We start from the raw sequence: 26,794 nt of genomic DNA on the forward strand, positions 1-26,794 counted from the left end.
TGAATTGGAGGGAGTAGAAGATTTTATATCAAGGAACAGAGGAGTATAAATCAGAATGCTAGGCGCGGAGAGAAAAGAAATGGATCAGGAGACAGGCAAAGAAAATAGACCCTGCGGCACGGCAGATTCTACGTAGAAATAAATACAAGGGATTTTGCCAGGGCAAAAAACAGCTTATCAGCAATAGTTTGCATACAATAGTACTGCTTATTTCACGGAACACCCCGACACTATCCGTGTATCAGTATGGTAGCAAAACTGCGTGGCGTGGCACAGGTTCTCAACAGGATAGCTGTAGCTGCTGCACACGATTACTGACCATCTGCATCACTATATCTCACCGTTCGATGACGATGATGCAGATTGCCCAAAGGCGTTTGCCACACTCTGGTTAGCGCCAGATGGCAGCGGCGGCTTATTGGCCAGCCTGTCAGCCTCCCTGGCCTCATCGATGTCCTTCTGGCTCAGGAAGCTTGGCTGGTTGGTTGATGATAGCAGCCTCGCCCACATCCGGTCAGTGATCTTAACCTTGTTCCGTGTGGATGTCACCCTCTGTAAACAAGAGGAAATTTTACATTATGTTGAAATCATGTTAGCATGAGAACAGATACACATAAATGGCTTAAATTATCTTAGCTAAGACTCTTCACTGTGTCCTTCGGGCAGCACATACCAGCTCTTGCGAGAAGAGAGAAAAAATGGAAATAGCAACTGAACTACCCAGCAGATGTTATGCATATTCAGTAAGCACAAATTGTCCTACTGTGCATGTCAATAAGGAACAAGGCCAGTTGATATTACTCACATAGAAAGGTATATAGGTATGCCTGCCATTGACCATCCCAACCGTGAAGCTGTATCCTGCCATTGCACCATGAATGGCGCTGTGAGCCAGAAGTGTGCAGTAGACATTGTCGGATGCATTGCTTGGAATAGCTCGAATCATGTAGGTAGGATCTGCACAATGCAGATAGATTTTGTTAACCTAGTGCTGTACAAATAAATAAGTTGTTTTACAACATTATCGTCGGTGAGGAACATGATTAGTCAATATGTTACCAATGTATTTAATTGTCATCTCCACCTTTTTGCTCTTGAAATGATCCTAAATCAATCAATGGGATGAGTAAGTAAATGATTACTCCTTGAAACATCTAAGGAACAGGTAAGGCAACACATTCTCTAGTGAAGTAAATACCAATACTAGTTAGGACCTGAGAGTGGCATTGAGTCCAGTGGCAAGGATATGTCTATATGTACCTTAATCTTATGAGTTAACCAAAGACCAATATCAAGAAGCAGCTTATTTCCAGATGCATCTTGCTGATCTGAAGAAGGTATACTTTTTGCAATAATATCCTGGCCTGCTCCCTCAGCAACAACAATAACCATGTGCTTGTTTTCTTTCAGCCTCTTTTCTATGTATTGAAGCAACCCACCTTCACCATCCATATAAAACGGGGACTCTGGAATTAAGCAGCAATCCTGCAGAAATTGGACATAGATCCAAATAACAAATAAATAAGTAATTCTTACATGGAGGTCAGGTAAGGAATCATAAAAGCATGAATTCTGATACCAGAATTTGAAGAATAAGAGTCAAATCTCAAATATGCAGGAATCAGAATGAATGGACTAAAATATAAAATGCAACACCCTGAACAGGCATCAACTTACCACATCACGACTTGCAAGAGTAGCATACATTGCAATGAATCCTGCATAAGGAACAAAGAATTTAAGCACAACATAATGAAATATCAACTACAAAATGAGTTAGCAAAATCAGCATGTTTGAAATAAAGAAAGATCAAGTGGCCCTTTTTCGGTATGCATACTCTAAACACAAGTAATACGATGTTGAAGTGTTTTACTAACAGTATATGGCAGCAAGATGAGCTGAATGTCTTTGTATTTTTACAAATCTGACAGGTGCTTTCAGCAATGTAAGAAAAATAGCAACCAAAAAGATGGGAAGCGACTTTCTGGAGAACATGTGAGGAAACTAACCACTATAACGTCCCATCAGTTTTACCAAGCCTATTCCATTCTCGGCACTGCAAGCTTCCACATGAGCTGAATCAATGGCACGTTGAGCCTCTTCTACAGCCGAATCAAAACCAAAGGACTTGTCGATAATCTAATAATCAAAAGATAAAATCAGTAAGGAGTCGTATCCTCACAAAAGCAGGCACATAATTGGATTTGTAGAAAAAGCTTCTGTGCGAAGAAAAAAAGTAATAAACATATCATAAAAAAATTACCGCTATGTCATTATCTATTGTCTTGGGAACCCCAGCAACAGCAACTTTTAGGCCACGTTTCCGGATTTCCTGCCAGCAATTTAAAAGCAATTAAGTTTTTTCCTCCAATACAGAAGCAATGAAGTATTATAAAGAATATAGTTAAGAAATTAACTATTTAATCAGGTATTTCCACATACTTTCCTGCCACTACGATGCATTAATGTCATATAAAGGGTGTTCTCCTGGGTAAACACATGTTTAAAAAGCACATGTACGACAAAATTAGTATGATTTTGTACAACTCTGCACAGCAGCCGTTGATCACATCTTTATCATTACTAATCAAAATTGACTAATTCCATCGTACTAAAATCATACGTGATGTAGTTCGATGTTTTAAAAAAGTTCCTCGTTACTGTATTACTCCTACTACTATAATGCATTATGTAGAGGCTGGTAACACCACATTCACTAAATACTACTCCCTCCTTTCCATAAAGATTGGCGCGGCTTTGTACTAACTCTAGTTCAAAACCGTGCCAATCTTTATGGAACGGAGGGAGTACTCCGTATAATGTATTCATGAACACATGACATTTGTAGCACTATCAAAATTAATACCTTGTAGATCTCATATGCTCCCTTCTGAGTTCCATCTCCACCAATGATATACACCTAAATAATGTATCTTAGTGTATCAGTTCATGTCCAGTTCAGAACAGCTATATCTCAGTGGTGCAATTCTAACAATCATCTTTACCTGATTAATTCCACGATCCTGAATGTTGTCAACAATCTTTTTTGTATCATGACCACCTCGTGATGTCCCAAGAACTGTACCACCCCTTTTGTGGATGTCGTTGACAGTCTTTGGTGTCACAGCAAGGTAATTGCTAGAATAGAAGCCCTTGTAACCATTCTATAATTGGGTAATAAAATGTTAAGAGACAGAAGATCCTGAATCATAAACAAAACTAAACATATGTGTTGTTTAACCATGTCAAGCCCACTAGTGAGTGTAGTTGTCTTAACATGACACAGGTCTTACTGAGTTTTTTTTAAGCAAACATTTTATAGAAACATTCAGAGCAGGTCATTCATCTTACAGGTATTTCGATACAATATGACAGAAATGGTTGTACAAAATGTGATAGGAGATTTATAAAACAAGATGCATTGCAATTTGAAATGTTTGATAAGCTGTCACCAAAATCTAGATATCTTACGGTACCTAGCAAGTCCTTTAATCGAAAGCAAAATGCAGAAAACAGGCAAAACATGTACAAGAATGCATAACATTTTAACAACTATCTAGAGATACTAAGGTACCTAGCCATTTTGAACAGGGCACAAACCTGTATTCCATATATTTTGTTGACATTGTACATATGTGACAAGCCACACACCAGCTCTCTGATAACAGTGTTAAGTCCAGGACAAAGGCCTCCACAAGTTACAATGCATGCTTTCACTTCGTCTGACTCAAAATAGACCTAACAGGTTGGAGCACAAATGTTTCTGTCAGCCAAGACGCAAGTGATGTGGTAAAAAATTTTAATGAGGTGGCCAATGTATCCTACCCTCTGACGAGGTCCAGCACGACGGAAGTGAACCCCCCGCCGGCTATTCTTCTGAACAACAACCTGCAAGAACAGAGAGAGCTACTTGTAAATTCACCATCGACTACAATAGCACAGTCCTAAACATCAAGTAATATGTTTTATACCTTCTGAGGTACAGTGTCATCTTCATTGACAAAATATTGCCTGGTAGCGACAAGAATATAAGTTGCAGCATTACATATATCAGCATGCACACTTAAAGCTTACCAAAATGTTGAAAATAAAATAAACAGCATGTATACAAGACAAGCCTTACTTGACAGTTGAATAGGCTGGGTGGTCTTGTAATGGGTTAGGGTAGGTCTGAAAAAGAAAATAAAACAGCAAAACATTAGCTCAATTCTCATGGATGATGATTTCACCTTTCAAACATCGTTCAATTGAGCCTGCTTAAAAAAATCAACCAACATCACTGATATAAGAGGCCACCTTCTACATGTTCTCATGAATCAGTTGACAGGTAAGTGAAGTAACTGAATATCGCAAGGAGAAGCAACCGGCCAATAGTAGCATGTTGATTCTTCCTGTGAAGAAGATATCCTCCATCCCACACAATCAAATCTCCCCCCATTACCAAAGCAGAAACAACAACAGTAGCCACACTCTTGATAATATTCACCAGAGTTGCCTGCTATGTTTGGATTTTCACTGATTAATTAGCTAGCCGAACGCTGTCATGTTTAAATTCTGGTGTACTTAATCCTAGCGCCCGTTGTTTTTTAGCTAGCTTTCCTTCGTGTGTTCCAACAAATTCGACAGTACCCAAAAATGGATCTCCGTAACAGATATCCAAATCGACCAAACCCCACAAACATCGCGGCAAGGCAAGAGCTCCCCTAAATCAATCCCGAGCCCGGATCATTTAGCTGCTCACACTTGCATTAGCTAAAGCTGCACCCGCACAAAACCCACCAACGAACCGAAACGGTCGCGAACATCAGCAGCAGCGCTAGAACAACAAGGCGGGAGGAGGAGGAGGAGGAGGAGGAGGGTGGGGTGCGCTCACGGGGATGTCGGGGAGGTAGTCGGCGAGGTGCGGCACGTCGTCGAGGACGTAGCCGAAGTCGCCCTCGGAGATCTTGGCGTAGGCGGCGTCGGCGAGGCTGACGGCGGAGGCGTTGCGGAGGGCGCGGAGGTTGGGGTACGAGTCGCGGGAGATCCGCACGCACATGGCCGAGAACGGCAGCGGCGCGTGCTCCGACGCCGATTGCCCGCCGTCCTCCTCCTCATCCCTCTGCCGCTGCTCCTCGTCGTCCGGCGGCAGGATGATGTGGGACGCCATGGGTAGTGTTGGAATCGGAGGTTTAGCTGTGCGCAGGCAGAAGCCGACGAGATGTCTGCGTTTCCGGGGGGGTTATTTTGATGCTCGCTTGCTTGCTTGCTCGGTGGTGCTGCGAGATGTGAGGGACAGAGAGGCCGTCGGCTGCTCCGGAGAACCGAATTTGAGGTGCGGGTAGAAACTGGAAAGTGAGGCCAAGATGCGGCGCGGGTGGTTTCGGCTGGCGGTTTTAGCTGCGGTATGGCATTCATTCCTCGGCCGTCGGCAACTCGGCACACAGGCTATACGGTTTGCTTGACGGTGAGCCTTCAAGGCAAATTGTACAATGTACAGGGTAACAGTATTTTTGGTTTTCCTTTGATAAAACAACTCATCATGACTAGTCAAACTTTAGGAAGGGTTAGCTTTGTTCTCTCGATCATGTGTGGCAAAATTAAGAGTTTGAGAAACCCAGTGGTTCGTACAGGTCCGTAGTCCTGCTCTTACTTGTACGGGCCCGTAATCCTTATGATCGTATTCCTTCTAGATGATTGCGATCTGGTCATCTGGGTACGCATCAAACGCTTCGAATCCCAGCGGCGTCGCCCACAGGCGTTGAGGCGTGCGGCGTGCCGTGATCTGGACCATCTGGTCGGCCCCGACCAACGACCAAGACCCACATAAACGAGTCAAAACCACGCCCCCGACCCCGAGAGCCTAGCGCGAGTCAATATCCTTTTGCCTTGCGCCGCAGGAAAGGGACCAAGCGGATTACAGGAAACGCGCGTGCCTAGTCATGCACCGAGCCACCGACGCACGGCTTACGCAACTTCACGACAGCGGTCGACAGACCAGGAACCAATGAACTTGCATTTCGTTTCCATTTTGTCTTCGTGCCATTATTCTACATAACGATATGTCATACTGCCGGTTACGATTTCCTTAGTTGACAATGCAATTCTGTTATATCGGAAAGATGGCAAGAAAACGGGTTCAACCATGAGGACACCAGAATTACGGTCACTAGTATGTCAAAATGGACCCAGAATGAAAACGTATACAGGAAGCGTGATACAGGGTGTCTATACCAACAACTAATTCACCAAGCAGTGCCATCAGATATAGGAACCGCCAAAGCGTCGCATGGTAGAGGGCATGCGCAAAACCGTATTATTGATCTCTGTAACTACAAAAAAGAAAAAAATGACTTGTTCCAACCGAGGGCCATTGAACGGCTACAGCTTGGAACACATGGTCCTGGCGCTGAATGCTCACTACGAATGGAACTTGCGGCTGACAGTCTCGTAGCTCGGGACATGGATAACTGCAACAACAGCATTCCAGTTAGTCAGTGAAAGGCATTCCAGTTAGTCAGTGAAAGCAAGCATCATGCTACCGTTTACTTCCAAGTATCGAACGTACCGTCACCCCATGACGCCAATGTAAGTGGTGAAGAAATTATTTTCTGGGCAATTGAAGAGATGTCATTCAGAGTGGTCTGCTCAACAGCTTTCACGAAATACTCGATAGGTTTCCTGTAATTTTAAACAATGCACAATGATTAAAAGATGAACAACTCTACCTATACAGGCTGGATTGTGCCGAAATGCTAGTTGTAAGAAAACCGGCACCATTGTATGCATCACATCATAAGATAGCTGGCTCACTTCTAATGCTGTGTGTCAACTCTTTTTACAGCACATGAAATTGGGGGCCACAAGAAACTAAATCTATAATCCTGCTTGGTCTTGTTGGGCAACTAAATTACTTGATTGATACTATAAAATTATAACTAAAAAACATATACTGCAAGTCTTCACCACAGTAATAGACCACAATAATATCAATATGACCTTCAAAGTTTGTGTCATTGTCATTGGGAAACCGCTAGGCTGGCAGGATATAAGATGGCTTGAGGAGGTGACTACAAGTAACTCTACTCGCCGATGGTTGTTGCCCAACCAGCTTGGTAGAAAGAAAAGAAAAATAAAGAGAAAAAGACTCTCTTAAGGAATTCTTGAAGTTAGTTTTGTTCTCATTGACGTCTGGAAGTTGATGGGAGCAACAATTCAGTTTTATTCATATTGTTCAACAAGATTTGCATTGCATATACATAAATATGATATGGAATTCACACACAAAAATGGTACAGAAGATATGCTAGTATTTAATTTGGAAAAGAGGAATTTGCAGAAAATTAACTTGGTTAATGTACTAGCACACTCTTATACCTTTCCCCATAAGTCAGAACCTGTCTTCCAATATCTTCAGATGCTATGATCTGTAAGAAGAAAAATGTAGTATGATGAGCATTTTAGGAAACCGAGTCATCCAAGTTGGGATTTCATCAGGAAAAAGAATAGCGTACTCTTGATTCCAAGTTCATCAGAACGGCAGCCTTCGTAGCCTCTTTAGCACGATCAAGCTGTTCTTGTGTAACTACATGAGGTAAAAAAACAAGGAACAAAAGGAATGTAACTAATCATGGACCTAATGTCAATCTAACCTGGAAAGTCTTAAGATGATAAACAATAAACCTTTTCCAGGGGTTGCAACTTCCAGGAGTTCCCCTGCTGCCAAATCCACAGCCTTCGATGCAAAATCTGGGCTCTGTTGGATGATAACATGACATGTCAGAGCCAAGGGGAGTACATCATAAGAGCAATAGTGAAAGTCAGCTGTTCAGCGTTTGACTCGTATTTTAAGTTGGAATTTGAAATTAGGGAGGATTAACATTAAGGACTAGGACCAAGTAAGTAATGCCCTGAGCTGGACAGCAAACGCATGCAATCATGCATTAACTACTAGATTGCCTAAAAGATTGAGACCATGAAACCTGGCATGAGACAAAACATGCGTAGATATAATTGCACTACTTAATTTATTCTCCAAGAGTAACTCATCATATAGGAATAAAAAATATACATGCCTACTTTATAAATACAAACACATTGGAGGCTATGCTCCATGAGAGACTTACAGTGGCTGCATGAATTCCAAAAAGACCTGAATTGTTATAGATACTGTTGAAAGCAGAGAATGATTCGATCTGTTCGTATTGGTTCAAGACACGAAGATCTGCAAGTAGAGGATCACAGCTCACGCTAGGACACATTATTAAAGTATGCTATTGTGCCTCTCAGACAAGTATGAAAAACAAAACATACATAATCGAGAGTGCATTCCCTTCCCAGGGCCGCCAACAGAGAAGGAACCTCCTCCTCCCATGAGCATCTACAAAACATCAAGTTGATTTATCTTATCTTTGGTTGCAACGAGCTTTCCATGTGTGATAATATATATAGCAAGCCCAATAATGGATCTACAGACAACATATACTAGTCCTAAATGATTAAATCACTTCAACATTTGTTAGGCATACCTGAAGCACAGTCACAATCATTGCAGTTTTCTCTTGGCGCCAGCCACCTGGCACCTCAAAAGCAAGTGCAATATGTGTGTTCTGGTAACACAAAATCAATTTTAAGCATAAGAGAGGTAACCTGCATAGATCCTAAACAACAATGCTGTAAGCAGACAACAACTCACTGGAGAATCTGCTTGGCAACGATAGTCCCCTCCCACATACACTGATTTTGGCTCTTCAAGATGTCTCACACTGGGAAGGTCTGATAGAAGTGGTTCCGCAATTGAAACCAACACATCATGCTCAACTCCCGATGCTGCAAGAACCATCCTGGACGCAGTGTAATTTTCCTACATTTTTTTAACACAATTGGACAAATTCTGACTAGAAATAAAATGCAAAATAAATTACTCGGACTAACATGAACAAATTGCTCCAGGGTACTAATATCCAATTTATTTATTGCAGATTCTGTAGCCATCAGAGGTTTCGCCAATGCCCCAGAATATCCAGCCGAATGAAGTGCCTCCAAAAGTAGACCTTGTGGATTGCTAGACACTTCAGCTATCTCAGACTTTATCTTCTGGAGCTGTAGAAGAAAAAATGGACATGAATAGCAAAAGGCAGGAAAATATACAACACTTCTAAGTTTTACTGAAAATGATCAAGTACCTGCTCTTTGACCTCCCATTCTAAAAATGCTGGATTCCTCACACTGTCAAGGAGAACTTCTACCATCTCCGGTGCATAAGTCTTCAGTGCATCATAAGTGTAGCTCATTTGTTCACGGGAAGCAGATGCAGAGACATTTCCTCCGATGGCTTCTACCTCACGTACTAGCCGCAAGTGACTACGATTTGTTGTGCTCCTGAAGGCCATTCTCTCCAACAGATGTGATGCTCCAGATGAAGCGGCCGTTTCATAAACAGAACCACAGTCAATGTACAAACCGACTGATGCAGCCGAGCCCTGAAATAAGACCTTAGGAAAGAAGCTGGCATGGACGAAACGAAAATACTGTAACACCAGCAAGCTGCTATACCGGTGATGTTTCAGATGCAATCTTGATGCCATTTGGAAGAGTAGTGATTTTTGTCTTGGATAACTCAACAAAATCTGGTAGAGGTGGAGGAATCGTAATGCCTGAGAGTGGAACATCAAGAGGGGGAAGTTGGCTTGAGTTTCCGCCAAGAAGCCAGCTCAATAGACCACCCGAAGACTGTTTTACAATACTTGTGCTAGCAAACCTACTAGCACCATGATGCTGAAAGTTGAAATAAGTAGAAACTTGTCTTCAATAATTACTATAGAGCAAAACACCTCAAAGGACTGCAAAGAAGATGAGAAGTAACTACTACAGTGATTATAGAAGCAACTCCTAGCTCTCAAGAATTTGCGCAAACACCTTTATCACAGGACTTGCCACAATGGGCACTATCCAGACAAAGCTATTCGAGTACCACTCGTTGTTGAATCTTATTGCGCATCAGCAGTTGAACACGCTCCAAGAGGATGCCGTCCCATGGTGTTGGCCACCCTCCCTCCAATACTCAGCACAGTCGACATATCGTTGGAAGAATTTTCTTCCCCTGCAACAGCAACCTACGGAAGGCGAAGGTGCCTCTCAAATGCTGACTTTTTCTCTTGCCTTGCTATACAGCGCAGAATTTGACCAGCAGGCCATCTCAAGCACGACAACATGCCGAACCAGGGACTTTACCTCGCTGTTCTCTGGCACATCAGACAGTGGAGCACATCTTGATGCGCTGCCATTGGACCCAAGAGCTTTAGCTGGCCACCCTTGAATCGTCTGATTTGGGCAGCGATTTCCTTCTTCCAATATGACTCGATCCAAGATAAGTGGCCTTCTAGACCGCAGAGCCTACCTCCAGCAAAGGGGAAGGACTTTGTAACACCAATCCTCACCATATGGATGGTTTGGCATAAGTGCAACAGCAGGGTCTTACAAAACAGGAGTCAGGATCCGTTCCTAGCGCTCCATGGGTTCAAAGCTGACTGGGGGACAAGCCTAAAGTTGTCGGTTGTATGATGCCACATGAGATAGCATTTAGGACGATTGTTTGGTTTGGCTTTGGATATTGGAAGCCCTTTGGGCTATCTGTCATAAATTTTGCTAACTTATCAACGAAAAAATGTGGAAAGCTTTTGGACGCTATGCATTTACGGTCAGGTGGATCACATTGAACCATAAACTTCGTACATATATAACAAAAAAAAACGCAATGAGAGTTGATGGCAAAAGTCTACCGCAAGCCTAAAGAAATTATCAAAACGAAGCAGCTCATCCTGTCAGAATTTACTATTGTTTCATGAAACAAACATTTCAATTGTCGACTCATGTGCCTAACAAATGTGTACTGCTCTTCTTCGAAGACTTCAAACATAACAGAACCTGATTCATGTTCACATTTTATCCGCAACGACACACGTTCAGTTTCTAAAGTGTTCGCCGAACGGATCAGAGAGTGCAGAGCACTGTTCATAAGGAAAATCTCGGTGTCCATCTGCTTTAATAAACCAGACTAATGGAACCGGGCACATACGCATCCCTACAGGACGAAATCGACCCCCGCGCGAGCAGCCTGGGGATCTAATTGCGTCCATTGACAGAGGGCCGGGACATGCAACGGGGGGACGGGTCGAACCTTGAGAGAACGGAAGTGTCTCCCCGCGATGCGATACATGGTCGCCTACGAGCCGAGATCCCGGGACGCTGATGCGGTGGAGGAGGATGAAGGAGCCGCCGCCGGTGAGGGGGTGTGGTGGTTCAGGGCGTGTAAAAGCTAGTAGCGGCGACTGGGATCCGCTTCGGGCGTCGTTGCCTCGTGGGCTTCTCTCATGGACTGCAAGGCTCGGCCCAAGTGTCCAATGGGGCTAGGGGAAATTTTCGTTCGGCCCACGGCTCGCGTTCCGCTTTCCCGAGTAAATATAATTCCGGCGCGAATTTCCGTTGGAGATCCACGGCTGCGGTCCTCTCGAAAAATATCAGACTTAGTGTTGAGAATAATTAGTCATGATCAATTAGGATTAATCATTAATTAATTAATAATTAATTAAACATTTAACCTCGTAACCGTTCGCGTTCTGATTTTTTCAAAACTGAAACGCAAATGCCAAAACTTGCGTTGGTGTCCCCTTCCCCTTTATATATATGAACACATTCATTCTCATTTATTTCACAACAGTCAGTCTCCCGCAGTAGCGGCCGTTCCCGGCTTCCCGGTAGAAATATGCGGTGGGGCCGTTCCCGGCTTCCCGGTAGGAATATGCGGTGGGATTGATCCCGGCTTCCCGGTAGGAATATGCGGTGGGATTGACATCCTTCGTGACCTGTGGAAGCTTCTCGAGGAGACCGTCACCGGGAAACCCCGCATGTAAAAGGTAACCAAAAGTGCTCATGCCGAGCTGTCGCTGCTGAGCTGGCCCTCATGCGGTCATGCCGAGCTGTCGCTGCTGAGCTGGCCCCTGGTCATCAGGCGGTTTTGCATTCATGTCCTTCTTGAAGTGCTTATTATTGTTCATCATTTATCAAGACACACTCTTTGTTTTTTCCTGCCATCACGTGTTCATGATGCCTGCAAACAGGAGTGTACCGTGGTCCGTGGAGTCCATTGATCGGCATAGTGTTGGCGTTCGCTATCGCTCGACCTGATATTGTGTTAGCATGGACCGAATTATTTATACTTCTTCTGTAGCGTTAGCATGGACATGATATGATATCAGTGTTGCATGCAGCCCTCCTTGTTTTAAAAAAAAAACATAGAAAGAAACACCTCCGTTTATAATAAAAAAATGCATATAGTCACGTGCTGTCAGGCACATATCTCAGTTTGGCCCATGACAGCCTCTCCGCGTCCAATGAAATAAAACTTGCATGTAGTTGCTGCCAATCAATGCAAGTGCAGCACGCTGCCTTGGTGCGTCTTTAAAAAAACAGACAGCGAGTATCACGTAGGTTTGTCACGCAATATCAAAATAGTTATATTCTTTGGATATAGTCCTGATCAATTCATTGCTTTGTACTGTCAATTACACTAATTCTATCGGTTGTTATTCTCGACAACAATTAGAATAAGAGGTGCCAATGATCGATGGCACAAGTGCAGGTATAAAAGTAGGGCGTGTACGTCGGCCTTATAACGAAGGTCGCCGTACACTTGGGCAAGTTGACACGTTGATATTTTTTAAATAGGTTCGGCCGACCCTGCAGGTGTGACTTAATCCTATGTTAGGAAAGGCTTCGAGGGGGTTGTTAGCCAAGGGCTTGGGCCGAGCAGATTTTCCAACACACCTTTTGACGAGAGGTTCGTCGGGGCCGCCTCGTACTTGGACCGAACGCGTCTTTCCAAGTATCGAGGTTAGGATACCATCGGAACTCTAACCCAACCCCTTCTCCCTCGAGTCCGGGCTGAACGCGTCTTCCCGGATCTCGAAACTAGAGCTCTTTGCAAGAGGCTCTACCCCTCTCCCCTTGAGTTTATTCAAGTTAAGAGTGAATGATACATGCCCCCATGGGGGGTATTTATAGTCTAGGGGTCCATGACAAAAGACCATGGCTACCCTTGAGGAGAGAGAAAAGTGGGGCCAAAGTGGTAAAAGTAGCTCCTTTGGTCCATAACTTTTGTGTGCATCATGGGAGAAAAGAGGGGCTTGGTCCATAGTCCACCATGGACTAAGCGCCCCCTCCTCACGCCTTTCTTGCCCCCCATTCTACCTCATTTGACCCTTTGACCATGGTATGGGAGGCTTGACTTGTTGACTAGTCTTCCTCTGTCACGTAGGATTGACCGCACCACGTAGGTGTCTTTGACTCGTGCTTGCAAAATGTTGACTTAGCCGTCGCCATGTAGGATTTACGGCCCGGCCCATATAAGGGTTTTATTTTACTACAACACTATCTAAACAAGTACTCTCTTCGTCCCAAAATAAGTGACATGAATTTGTTTAGTAGCATAGTTTTAATAATATACTCTACTCTCGTTGTACATGTTGTACATGGTACCACATGGTAGTAATATTCTCTACTATCTAGATAACTGCCTATTGTCGGAATATTAAAAGTTTTCCTCACTGATGGTACTAAAATGCCTCAGGGAAAGTAAAGTGAGACGGATGGTTTGCCTTCAATAGTTTAGTTCTTACTTTTGTGATCTACATTCTAGACATTCCCAACATTGTAAGCCCATTTTACTAATTTTATCTTGTAGAATGATTGCTCCTTGTTTACCGAATACCATTGGTCGATCTTCCTTTCATGGTATTCGACGGTAAATCATTGGCTTGAAAGTTAAGTCATCAAAATTAGTCAATCAGGAATAACCATATTGTGCCCTTTTTGGTAAGAGAGATGTGGTAAGCTCCCTAATGGCATGAGGTGTCAATCTAGTATATGTAAACTATAAGCGTCAATAATAATTACTCCCTTCGTTTCTAAAATATCTCTACATTTGGAGTTGTTCTCAAACTTCGTCAATCTTAAAGATAAAAATATCAACATATGTAATACTCCGAGGCAAGGCGAGGGGCCGCGGCGGCGGCGACGTGTTCCGAGGCGAGGCGAGGGGCCGCGGCAGCGGCGACCTGGTCCAGGGCGAGGCGAGGAGCCGCGGCGCTGGGGTGGCCAGCTCCGCGCGGCGCGCGCTTGTCGGGGCGGGCGCGCGAGTGCTCTTCTACCCAACGGTCGCCTACAACCTCTTCCGCAACCAGACCGAGACCGAGTTCCACTGGTGGGATCGCGTATACATATCTCTATCTCTTTGATTCGGAATTTTTGCTCTGGCTGCTTTGGGTGCGATTTTGGGCTTTCTTTGGTCTTTCTTTGGTGTCCGATACACCATACAAGCCACAAGGGGCGAATAATGCAGCTGTTGTTCTGTTATTAGTTGATTTGGGTGTTCAATTTATTGCCCTTGATTCATCAGCTTATCTAAGCACCTAATTAACGAACATAGATATACCTTTCTCAGTACAGAGTATCTAGTTACGGTATCTAAATGAGTTTTCATTTAATGGGTTTTGTGATCAAAACTAGCTTAAAACCTTGTAGCCTAATTGTGTGCACTAACTGATCCAACCGAAGAGAGTTGAATTTGGACAAGAAACAAGTTCATTTCCTCGCTCATATGAAAAATACTGATTAGGAACAAAATTGATTTTATTGGATAGAATGGTTGTGCAATAGATATAACCAGAGAGAGCGTATAATACCAGAACCAAGCTAAGAGATGAACTATGCTACTTCGATTTGTATCCCTTTGTCATCCAGTGCAATCTGGCTTGCTGCATTGCTCGAACACAATCTGCTGGCCTTGTATGGAGTCATGGAGACGGGAGACCAGATGGTGATGTGCCTTTGTGCTATAAACAAGTCCGGATTGATAAACCCAATTTGGTTGGATCGGGGAATAGAATACACCTTGCATTGCTTGGTTCTAGCCTTCTAGAGCTGCGGTTGAGGGTCTTCATGCAGGAGATGCAGCCAGCTTACTGGATGGTCGAGTAGGCGACGGCTGCCGTGCAGGGTGGGCGGAGGCGCAAGGAGGTGGCGATGGCGTCAGAGCATATGCTCGTGATGGATCGGGGAATAGAAAATCTAGGAGAAAAGGAGTGCATGGGGCAGGGAAGATGCGCATCGGATCGATGGGGCGGTAAAATTTCGCGTCGGGTTCAGCATCGAGAGTCGTATCTCCGGGGCGATATGATGATTCTTCTCTCTCCTTTAATTACCCCACCACGTAAGCATATTGCACGGCTGCCAAGGTTTAGATACGAGCGTTGTGACGCCCTTATGGATTTGTAATTTAGATACATAAATTAATTTAGAGCCCATCTAGATTGTGTAATCTCATTTATTTTATTTCCGCCTCCATGTCTAGTATGTTTTGCTAGGTGCTGTTCCTCTCCGCAGAGACGTGTCAGTCTTGAAGCAACTTGGAGTAAGTGGAGTCGTCACACTCAATGAGTCATTTGAAACTCTAGTTCCAAGTTCCTATTACAAGGTGAACATTCTATCCCGGTTTTGTATATGCAACATTTTTCCATTTGTATTAAGACATTTGATTTTATAGCAGTTACGAACTTCAGTATCTACATGTATTCTTAACACCAAAATGTAATGTTGCATTGGTTTGAATTAACACCTAGACTGCCATAGTACGACTTGATTTAGTAACCTTGGTAAGATTATATGATCTTCTTATCTCTAATGCATTGTTTAACCAATATTCTCAACTACAGGAAGCAAAGCATGTAAAGTCAGTATATGTATGTTGTGGTCGATTGGTTATTACGATGATCATTATTTTGCCTCATCACATATCATGCAACCAACAAGTATTTAGGGCACAGGAAGGCCTGTATTCACCTTTTTATTTTGAATAATATTTTCAGGCTCACGGGATAAAGCATCTTGAGATTCCCACGATGGACTATCATGACGCCCCTTCTATGAACAATATTTGTCGAGCTCTGGATTTTATCCATGGTAAGTACCTTACAGCCAAATGACATCAGCCATGATCAGTGTGCTTGGAGGATAATGAAGTGAATTAATTAGTGCCTTGCTACTACTTGATCGGTTGGAAAGATAGCTTATTAAATAACATTTTTGTGTCTCAATCATTCTTAATTATTGAGTTTTTTGACTAATGCATTTCCTTTTGACTTTCTTGCTATCTTGTGTTTTGCTGCCTGATGATAAACCCCACAAGGAAATTCATTTTATTGGACTAGCTTGTAACCAGTCAAACAACAATGTTGGCCCACACTACAAATAACATCGGACTATTCAAGTTTTCTTGTAGCTGCTGTACATGGTATGCACCAATTGCACTAGCAAGTTAGAAACATTCATCACATTGCTAAGGCTTGCGAAATAACGACGTTGTATTTTAAAAAAAATTGCATGTAAGTTAAGCAGCCAGAGTTAATATATGCCTGTTATATTTTCCAGAAAATGTGTTGCAAGGTGGTACCACGTATGTACATTGTAAGGCTGGAAGAGGACGGAGCACTACTGTAGTTTTGTGCTATCTCGTATGACAAAGTGCATCCTTTGTTATGTCTTAGATATCTTGTTTTTCTTCTACATATGGAAGCTTATAATCCGTGTAACTTGCAGATTAAATACAGGAACATGACTCCTCTTTCGGCTTTGGATCATGTACGGTCTGTAAGGCCTCGAGTTCTTTTAACAGCAGCACAGGAGGAGTCATGCAACCTGACCACTTATGCAATTTTACCTAAATAATAATAATTGTTCTAAATTCTAGTCTCTGTCTAAATTAAAATCATACAAGTCTTGATATTATTTCTCTCTCGTTGCATCTTTGCCACAGGCTGTTGGAAGCTTTCGCTTGCTCCGAGTCTGAACCATACCAAGACTGAAGAATCCCTCATGGACACTGAAGTTGATGGATACCCTACCGAGACTGGCCGTGGGCATATATCCAGGCCAACCAGTCCTGGCTGCAGCAATATGGTGATCATAACTGATGCAGATCTTGATGGCTATGAGTCACATTGATCCTGAAAAGGATGTTGCCTCATGGGAGGTGGTAAGTCGGACAAGCCCATCATGAGGAATACACCCTCCCAGGTCCTTAAGATCGCCAGCAAGCACAAAGCACCTCTGAACCGTATGGTTCTGCATTTTTGCATATTGGTGAATCTGATGAGTGTAAATGACCGGTATTAGTTTCTACAGCCTGTGGAAAGCCCTCAGGATAATTTTGTATGTCTTGTAGAGAGGAGAGATAGATAGAGAGAAAGGAGAGATAGACAGATTGAAGGGAGAGATAGGTGAGTTCGCCTGACTATAGCTTCTGACCTGTGAATGTGGTCACAGTGTCTACCGCCTGTTTACCATTCTACTTTCAGTTTGGCCGCTTGGTAAACGGTCAGTACTCTTTCCCTGCCAAAAATCTTGCGTGGGGTAACATGGTACTTGCTTGAACGATATGGCATTTATCTTGACTGACACCAGTTGGCGTCTGTGGTCGTGAATAATGTTGTGGCCCTTTGCCTTCTATTAAGATCAGGTATAGTTTGGTTAAATGTGCTCGGTAACGTTTTTTTTTTTTTTTTGGAATTGGTATTGTTATTTTCTTTGTTTTATGGGTATCTTTCAGACTTCAGAGGGACACTGGCTAGGTGATGTCCTTAATTGACATCAACACATGTGCAACAAACATAAGTTTTTTGACATTGCCTGAAATTTCAAAACAAGACCAATTTTTTGTTTTTCCACATGTCCTTAATTGACATGAACACATTTACAACTTGGCTTGTCGGCTACGGTATAATCCTCTTTTGGCTGTCATTAACGTAACATTTATTTTATCAATCAAATTTCCCTCATTGAAAAAAAAACGATGGGCGAATCGACCTTGTTTTGTCTATTCTCTCGGTTACTTATGGAATTAATAGCAGATCTGTAAAAGTAGCAGTACGATAGCATGATCAAGTATAGTTGTAAGATTAGTACTCCCTCTGTTCCTTAAAAAATGGCATATTAGTTTTCATCAAGACAAGGTTTTGACTACAAATTACTATATCAAGATGTGTTTTATATGACATAAAATTAGTATCGCTAGATTCGATATCGAAAGTACTTCAAGATACTTATGGTTTCATGACATATAAATCACACTTTAATATAGTAATTTGTGGTCAAAGTTTTATCTTAATGAAAACTAATATGTCATTCTTTAAGTAACAGAGGGAGTAATACAGATAGTGTTGGTTGGTACAATAGGATAAAAGGTAATAGAACGGTTCTAAATATTTATATGATTTTCATGTTTGGTTTCTAGAATATAGAAAAACCGGAATGAAACCATTTGGGTTTTTTCAAAAGGAATATTCTTCCAATATACTGAAGTAGTTATAAGAAAACAAAAAAAAATTGAAGTACATTTATACAGGAAAAGGCATAAGTATGAATGGTCGCAAAAAGATTGCATCTTTTGGATGATGATGATGATAATAACAATAACAATAACGAAAATGTTCTCTACTGTTATTCAGACAGAGCACCTTGCTACGATCCCAGCCCTGAGATACCTAACTTTGTCAATTTACCGCGGAATAGATCAGATATACGGAGTTGGGAATTTCGGTAAGTTAAGCTAAGCTAGCCGATCTTGGGAGTTGCAACAACAACGAGGGAGTCGTCGGAGTATAGGACAACACGCTTCGGGTCGAACTCCGACGGCGCCGTCTGCCGGCCAAAATCGTACGATTCGATGCGCACATCGGGCCTTTCCTTCAAGATCGCGAGCGCCGCTTTGATTTCCCTGCGGCTCACTAGCTCTGGCCAAGACGTCTTCGCCGTCTCGTCGTGGTCAGCCGGCCGAGGAGCGTCGTCTCCTCCTCCTGCCATATATTCTCCTCCCTCCTCGAAACTCGATATTACGGGCGTGCACGGCAAGGGAGAAAACGACGAGCACAACCAGATTTTCCTTGACGCGCTCTCGATCGATGCTTGCGTGAACCCCTTCTCGTGCATTATGTTACTCTTTGCGCACACACTTGGATTCGGACCCGGCGAACGCAATGCCGGAGTTGCCGCGCGCCTACAGCAATTCTACTTGGTCTCCTCTGGCGTTCACAGTTCAGATCTTAAACGTCTTCCCTAAAATCTGGTGAAGAATCGATCTTCGTTACGGGCAGTCTAGTTGACGGCTACTGGCCTACAAAACCAAAAGCAAATTTCTCCCTCGTCAGCTAGACCGGCTACGGGAACAATAGCTGCTGCTTAATTATGGAGTAGATTTTTTCTTAATTCTATAGCATAAAAACTCATGCTGTGGTTCTATGATAATAACGCCCTCTCGACGGAATGTTCTGATGCATATTTCTAGGTACTGCTCCTAATGCGTTTGGGAGTAGCAAATTTTTAAACATTGACCGAATTGTTTCATGATCCAACAAACCTATGTGCTACCTTTTTCACGTCGCCTGAAAATTCAAAACGAGACCAATTTTTTGTTTCGACGTGCAAAAAAATTGAGCCTACAAATTAGATTTACAAAATATATCTGCACTTGCACACTTCAATTGGGTAGAAGCATACATTCTTGATTTATTTATTTTTTGTCAACTACGCACAACTCAACCAGTTTTAGAGGCACAAATTTCCCAGGTTAGGTTTATACATCTGAACTAGGTCCTGACGAAATAAAAATCATTTCTCCCCAAAGAAATTACAGTCTGAATTAAAAAAGAATCTCACAATGAGGTACCAGTGCACCACGGCACAGAAAACATAGTCTGCAGTTTCAGCATTCTTACGGGTTGAATCGTCCTAAAATTTTCAAATGATTCATGTATTCATACGAATCCCCTTGATTACTTTCGTAACATGTAGTTCAGTTCTACATGTATAAAGTAGTTCAGAACCCAAACCGAAATTTATGATCACAGGCATAGCAAATTTATCCAGACAGCAACCTACATGATAATACAATAAGCCACTCTTAGCCGGATAACTGCCCAGAAAATAGTTCTTGACCTAGATAGCTCCAAGTCCCATGGATTGCCATGACACTTATTATCAATAACACCACACAGTAACACATAACGCCTTGCTCGTATGTCCTAATCTCTTCCGCCCTTCCGTAACAGTTTAATTCGCGCCATCATATCATATCACATCATCGAAAACTTTGGATTTGTGCACGTGTTCTTCCGGTGACCTGTCACTCCACAGTTCGAACATCTTGGTTCTTTCCTTGCTTGACTAGGCACATCACCCCGTTGTGGACAAGTAGTGATCTCGTGCCCCACCAGCATACAAACTGAACAAAATCTAGTCCTCTGGCTCACCTCCTCGTACGATGCTTTGTCTCGTTTATTTGTAGGTCTGCCAGCAGGTCGTTTCTTGCTTGGCTCCGTAACAGTCATTGCTGCCTTCTCTGCTGAACTCAACAAGTTTGCATGCTCTGCTACAACCGGTGCTGAAATTCCTGAAATGTTCATCTCTTCTGTTGCTGCATTTTCTAGTTCATAAACACCCAGCCCGTCTTTTTCCACACTCATAGGTATGAGTCTCTCCTTTAACTTCAACATTTCGTGCATAGCTTCATCATAACATTCTCTATTTGAGTCAGCGAGAGCTATAATTTCCAGGGCAGTAATTTTCAGGTTAGAGTGCCGATTCGTCGCACATGTGGGTTCGCCTTGTTCCTTCTGGTACCTCAAGAGGCGTGGTGGCAGAATGTCACATGCATCTCTTGTCCATCTCTTCATAATATACTGAGTAGGAATCTTCTCGCAACCCAAATGAAACCATGACCTGCAAGTATAGAGGATCTGTAAATGTTCTATATAGTCGTACCAATGACGGAAAAGAAATTAGGTAACTACACTGTTTCATTACAAATTGAAGATTAATTCCAAGGTCACTAACCTTCAAAGCATGTGCACATGGCATCCCTGTGTGATCGAAGTACCCACATTCACAACCAAACTCATCCTTTTCGAGTTTAACTTCAACACGGAAAACTACCTTGCACCACTTCTCCTTGACCACTGCCTGAGCGCGCCTCGCCAAGTAAAGCTTTTTAGGCTCGAGTTCATGTAAGACATACTGTCCAGATTCGTACAATGCTTTTCCAAACTGTTCAAACATTGCCCTTGTATATACCTTACTTGCTTGAATTTCGATTGGGACATTAGCCTTCAATACGACTCCAGCCTGCGCCATACAAAAGATATGTGAAGTACTGTCCCACAAATACTAGTATTAGCAAGAAAAAAATTACTTCTTTAACCTGCGATGTGTCAAAATTAGAGCTATGGAGACACTTACAATTGCAGTCCTTTTTTCTTGATAGCTTTCCTCTGAGTCTTTGTCGAATTTCAATTTCTTGTACTGCTTAATAAACAGATGCATGGGGCAACCTGGAGGTACATAAGTCTTTTAGCATATGGTTAGCGCTCTGGCTTTGTTGCGTGCTAGTCATCTTAGCACAGAAAACATTCCTGAAGTAGGGCTTCGCCCATTTATGTCGAACCTCGTAAATTTGAGTCAAGTATGGCTGCTTCCACAGGCTGTATTTGTCCAACATGCTTGTCCATCCTTTCTCAAACTCGTCCTCCGTGTACAACTCACTTACCAGTCTATTGAAATCTGCTATGAAATCACTTTGCTTCCCATATAAAGCACCCAACGATTCCTTTTCCTTCTCAAGAACATTTTTTTTTCGAAAAAGGGAAGCGATCCCCGGCCTCTGCATCAATTGATGCACACAACCATTTTTATTGCAATGTGATCAAAAATCATACAATTCACCGATCAGCGATAGTCGATACAAAGATAAGCCAATGAAATAGCTCTAACAAGACGAAATTATGCATCTAGGCGTCTAGTACACCGCCAGCCAGCCTGGCTGAAGATATCCCGAGCGACCATCTCCAGTCGGTTGCATCCAGTATCCAAAGGTTCACGCAGACGCGCAGGAAGCAGGAAAGCCCACAGTCGGATCCAATGGGTAGCTCTGAAAACAACCTGCAAAAAATGTGGAACTCTGGTTCTATTAAAAACAACGTCATTTTTGCAGTTCCAAATAGCCCAACAGAAAGCCGAAACTCTCATTCGAATATGAGCCTTAATTCTGTTGTCTGACCCATTAAACCAGTTGCCAAATAAATTAGTGCGTGCAACTTACACCACCTGTGTGTCGTCCCTGGTAGTACCTCCGCTATGGCAAGCTCCATTGAACGCGCTTGGTCTGCCACAAGGAAACACAGACAAACAAGGTTGTTAACCAACTGATAAAACATAACAGGTTTCAATTCAATATGGAAGATTATACTTTTTTTACTACTTTTTGAAGCATTCAGCAAATAAATAAATAATCTGCAGCTCAACTGCCCCATACTGCATGGTCTGACCTGTCAAAATCGTGCAAGGATGCTTGTCCTTTCCGCCTATCGTCCACATGAACTCAGCAAATACCCATTTGAAGCTCTCTTCTTTTTTATCACGCATTAGAACACCCCCCAAAATTATACTATGGAAGTGATTGTTGACTCCCACAAACAATCCGAATGACATGTCGTATAGGTTTGTCCTATACATCGTGTCATCACCAAAGCAAGCATATTTCTCGCAACACCTCTCCGTAGTCCACATCAATGTTTTAATACCATTATCATCATCTATCTGTACACTACTTGAAGTCAGGATCAGCATCAAGCATCTTACTAAAGTCGTCCACTGTCTTCACGGCATTGTTATCCGATTGTTCACGGCTGGTTTTCCCACAAAGGGTCTTAAGGGATCGCTCAGTAAAAGGAATTTTCTCCATAGACCCAAAAAACCTATCGATGATGCTATACACTTTGCCTAGATTCATGGTGTTCTCATGAAGGTGCTTCACTAACTCCTTTGTGTACTTGTCTATGTTCCTATGAGATTGCCAATGTAATTTCTCCCCGCACGTGCTAAACAAAGGGTGGTTGTGCTTATCCCTATGCTCAGATACATACCATCCATTATCACTGGATCTTAGAAGTCTGATAAATGCCATACACCCGCACCGAGTTGACCTACTATTATCTCGCAACGGTTTACCCTGAAAAAGCAAGTGAAGAGCCTAACTAGTTAATTACCATACAGCAAGAAAACTATGAACACAACATTTACAAATAGTCACGTATTTTACGAAAATAGCAGTAACTTCACTCACTGCACAACCGCACACGATTTCTTGCATGCATTTTTTCCTTCGTACATTCAGCCTGCTCTTCGCGAAACGAACACCAAATCCGACCTCCCATGAATGCAAATTGTAGAAACTGTACGCCTCCTCGAGTGAATCAAATGAAGTACCAACGGAAGGATTCACAACGACACCAGACTTTCTTTCCGCATAGGTCCTGATGGAAACTTCCAGGGCGCAAGGTTTGTTTGGGTCAGGCTTTCTCTCCTCTGAAGCATTACCTACTCGAACTCTGAACAGCATACACAGTAAAAATCGGAAGAAAAGAAAAGTGAGCTACCTTGATTGTCATCACCTACTAACGAAATAGGTGATTGAGCTCAACTAGCATCGTTTCAGTGATATAAATTAACGAAAAATAGAAAATAAAACATACAAGCAGTACGTATTGGCTTCAAATGACAAGACAATTATTACCTCTTCTTCCATCCTGATCCTGGTAAGTCTCCTTCCTCCATCGCTTCAGATCTATTTGACGAATCATTATTGCTTTGCTGTTCAACGCCGATCGGACTAACCCGGAAACCCCCAGGGCTAATAGTTTGGTTGGCATTCACCAAACCATGCATTCGCTTCGATTAGAGATGCTGGTGCAGTCTCCTCCAATACATCTGCTTGCTCAGTAAATCCGACGCCTGTACATTCTTCCACCCTAAGATGGCAAGATCAAGCAAAAGAAGTTCACTCCAATTTTCCAGCCGGTCTGCGAAAGGTCCGCCCCCTCCAGATTCCCAAGTCCCAACCCCCTTCGCTCGTCTTTTTTTTTCCCAAGTAAATTTCGCAAAACAACACTTTTTGGATAGTCATGTCGTTGAACCACAATTAACGAAAAACTTTTTGCAGAACCATACCTTTTAGTCAACGTGTCTCAGTCAGCCCGAAACCGGGTGGTTTCGCGGTTTTGCTTGATTTTTTACCAGTGGGGTCCACCTGTCAGACGCCACGTCGGCTCTGAAAACTTGCGGGAGTGAGAAAGGGACTGGGGGTTTAATCACGGGCTAACAGGTCAGGTCGGGTTGGGGCTAACGTGGCGTACAACATTGGGCCCACGTGTAATAAATCAAGCAAAATGTGTGGGGCCGACGTGGCGTACAACAAACCACTCGCTTTCGGGCTGACTGAAACAACTTGACTCAAAATGTGTGGTTCTGCGAACGGTTTTCCTTTAATTGTGGTTCAGCGACACGACTGTCAAAAATAACTGTGATTTTGTGAAATTTACTCACTTTTTTTATTTTCTGTTGGTGCTTTGCCGCTGCGACAGAATTCTGCGACGTCTTGGAGAGGGCCATTCAAAAGCCCCAACGCCTAGTTTTTTTTAGAATAACATGCAATTTTACCATTACATGTACTATTGGATCATATATCCTAAAAATTACAAGATAATTTATATAACTAAGAATTACAATGAAATCTCTTAAAAACATATTCGTGGTATCATTCTTTGCAAGATAAATACTGCCAATGCTTCAACATATCCAAAAAGATAAGAAGCCGTAAGCGTTGAACGTACTTGCCCGGTGATGATCCCTTAAAGGTATAGGTCGTCGAAATGCAAGATCTCAACCAAAATGCCAGAGAAGGATACCAAAATTACAAAAGATAAAACCAGAAAAAGCACTACGACACACTGGCAAAAACTCAACAAATACGTATAAACAGATCTGTGAGTACAAAAACCCAAAATATGTAAGATCAGGTACACTAAATCTACGGTGAATAAAACTCTCTAGCTCCGCGTCAACGCCCGCTAAGGCACTCCCACAACAGACGAAGAACCAAAGTATCTTTATTCGAGACGATATCGCAACTTCCGCAATCACGTTGCCGATCAAACTAAACAATTGATGAAGCAAACACTTGTGAATACTCTTAGTAGTAATAGGGATTCCCCGTAACTAAACAATTGATGAAGCAAACACTTGTGAATACTCTTAGTAGTAATAGGGATTCCCCTCGAGACGGGGGCGGAGACGAGGAGGGAAACGGGCAATAACGACGGCGGCAAGGTTTTCTTCGTTGTCTACTTTTTTGTTTGTTTGAGAGAGAGCTCTTCGTTGTCTCTACCTGTGCCATTTAGAAAGTGAATCGGTCGGCCCGTATTACACAGAGGCCCATTTCACGCCATACTTCGGTCCATATCTTTATTTGTAACCTCCGGGAGGCCCACCAAAGAGGATTCAGATCTGGCGGATTGCCCAAATAAAGGCCACCGTGTTTTCATTTCCGGGCACCAAAATTCGTTTTGCCTTCCTTTTTCGCACTAGAACATACTCCTCCATATATTTACATCGCAGCCTGATAAAATGTCTTAAGATGAACATCAAACGTTTACCGGTTGATGGCAGAGCCAAGGAACACCTCATAAATCATCCACAGACAAATGCGCCCGCAACAAAAAATTGCCCGCAAGAAGAGCTACTAGCGGGCAATCAAGCAGAACAAATTTAAGAGATCTCAACACCATCAAAAAAACATCCATCCCTACGATCTACTCCGTCTAGTACAGCGCTCGATCCCCTGTCCTACTGACGGTAGCAGCAGTTCTCGTTGACAGGGATCCGGGGAGCAGCCATGAAGCCGTTGCCGTCCATCAGCTGGCTCAGGTTAGCGCAAGAACCCGCCGCCTTGTTGCTGCCGGCCATGGCCCCCAGCGCGGCGTAGCTCTTGCAGGGCTTCATCTTATTACTACTCTGCTCCCCGCGAGCGCGCGGCGTCTTCTTCTTCTCCTTCTTCTGCAGGTCCTCCAGGCTCCTCACCTCGGTCATGCACGCGAACGACTGCGACTTGCCCTGGTAGTACATCGACAGCCCCTTCCTGCAAAACCACAGCCGGATCAGTTCTCGCACGAGTGATAAGGTCGATTAGTTCGCCGCCGGGCATGTGTTGCTTACTTGGCGGGGAGCTGGGCCGTCATGCCGGACATGTCGTAGACGCTGTCGGAGTTCATCCGCCGCAGCGGCTGCGGCGGGGCTGGCGGCCGCCGGGCAGTACTCTCCTGGTCGGGGAACCGGTCTTCCTCGTCGGCGGACTCCTCGCCGGACGACGAGGCCGCCTCGAACAGCTCGTCGTCGTGGTCCTCCTGCCGGTGGCGCGCCGCCGCGGCCAGATCCTCGCCGCGCCTGCAGCTCATGCTTGTCGGTCGGGTTTTGTCGAGAGGAATAGATCCACAGGACGGAAAGCACACGAGACGAGAGCTGGTTCTTCTCGCACTTTGGTCTGCTGCTTTTCCTGCTGCTCTGGGGGTCGTTGTTGGCCTTTCAAAGCTCCGGAGGGGTGGCGCGCGTTTATATATACACGATGGATGGAAAGCTGGTCTCGAACAGGATAACGCGCGTGAGTTTGGCCCGACGGGGGCACAGGCTTGAGCTTAAGCGCGGTAACGTGCAAATGCGCGCGGTTCGTTTGTTTTTGCCTCGCCGGTGCGCCTCCATTTTCGACGCACGGGGTCTGTGCGGTTATCCCCAAATTTCGTCCAAAAATGTCTTTTTTTTAGTCATTTAGAAGAGCAGGTAGACATATGTCCTCCTTATGTCCACCCTCATCACCCAACC

The 26,794-nt window shown here is 43.5% G+C and overlaps 4 protein-coding genes across 4 annotated transcripts; 1 reads left to right on the plus strand and 3 right to left on the minus strand.

Annotated features, from left to right (window-relative positions):
• LOC100821809 (ATP-dependent 6-phosphofructokinase 6) lies at positions 1–5,364 on the minus strand. Its single transcript, XM_003568020.4, has 14 exons — positions 4,875–5,364; positions 4,125–4,171; positions 3,973–4,012; positions 3,827–3,889; positions 3,602–3,739; positions 3,007–3,165; positions 2,868–2,921; positions 2,265–2,333; positions 2,011–2,140; positions 1,678–1,718; positions 1,261–1,485; positions 1,060–1,105; positions 806–957; positions 1–552 (listed from the first exon to the last, which is right to left on the minus strand). The coding sequence occupies exons 1-14, from the start codon at positions 5,148–5,150 to the stop codon at positions 331–333; spliced, it is 1,662 nt and encodes a 553-aa protein (XP_003568068.1). The 5' UTR covers positions 5,151–5,364; the 3' UTR covers positions 1–330.
• Positions 5,365–6,103: 739 nt separating this feature from the next.
• LOC100822433 (mitochondrial-processing peptidase subunit alpha) lies at positions 6,104–11,329 on the minus strand. The gene is made up of 13 exons (XM_010232836.2): positions 11,160–11,329; positions 9,536–9,757; positions 9,166–9,462; positions 8,915–9,082; positions 8,676–8,843; positions 8,509–8,589; positions 8,294–8,360; positions 8,107–8,204; positions 7,664–7,736; positions 7,495–7,565; positions 7,358–7,407; positions 6,549–6,661; positions 6,104–6,450 (listed from the first exon to the last, which is right to left on the minus strand). The coding sequence occupies exons 1-13, from the start codon at positions 11,196–11,198 to the stop codon at positions 6,401–6,403; spliced, it is 1,497 nt and encodes a 498-aa protein (XP_010231138.1). The 5' UTR covers positions 11,199–11,329; the 3' UTR covers positions 6,104–6,400.
• Positions 11,330–13,953: 2,624 nt separating this feature from the next.
• LOC100822733 (putative dual specificity protein phosphatase DSP8) lies at positions 13,954–17,493 on the plus strand (the record flags this gene model as incomplete). The annotated part of the gene is made up of 6 exons (XM_024458761.1): positions 13,954–14,250; positions 15,390–15,512; positions 15,904–15,997; positions 16,466–16,548; positions 16,634–16,751; positions 16,812–17,493. Coding segments are annotated over 6 exons (942 nt in total), but the record flags the coding sequence as incomplete, so codon positions are not given.
• An 8,001-nt stretch (positions 17,494–25,494) lies between these two features.
• On the minus strand, positions 25,495–26,530 carry LOC100823048. The gene is made up of 2 exons (XM_003565972.3): positions 26,135–26,530; positions 25,495–26,057 (listed from the first exon to the last, which is right to left on the minus strand). The coding sequence occupies exons 1-2, from the start codon at positions 26,371–26,373 to the stop codon at positions 25,766–25,768; spliced, it is 531 nt and encodes a 176-aa protein (XP_003566020.1). The 5' UTR covers positions 26,374–26,530; the 3' UTR covers positions 25,495–25,765.
• Between the last annotated feature and the right edge of the window lie 264 nt (positions 26,531–26,794).

The sequence above is a fragment of the Brachypodium distachyon genome, chromosome 2 (assembly GCF_000005505.3).
Source record: "Brachypodium distachyon strain Bd21 chromosome 2, Brachypodium_distachyon_v3.0, whole genome shotgun sequence".
Classification (NCBI taxonomy): domain Eukaryota; kingdom Viridiplantae; phylum Streptophyta; class Magnoliopsida; order Poales; family Poaceae; genus Brachypodium; species Brachypodium distachyon.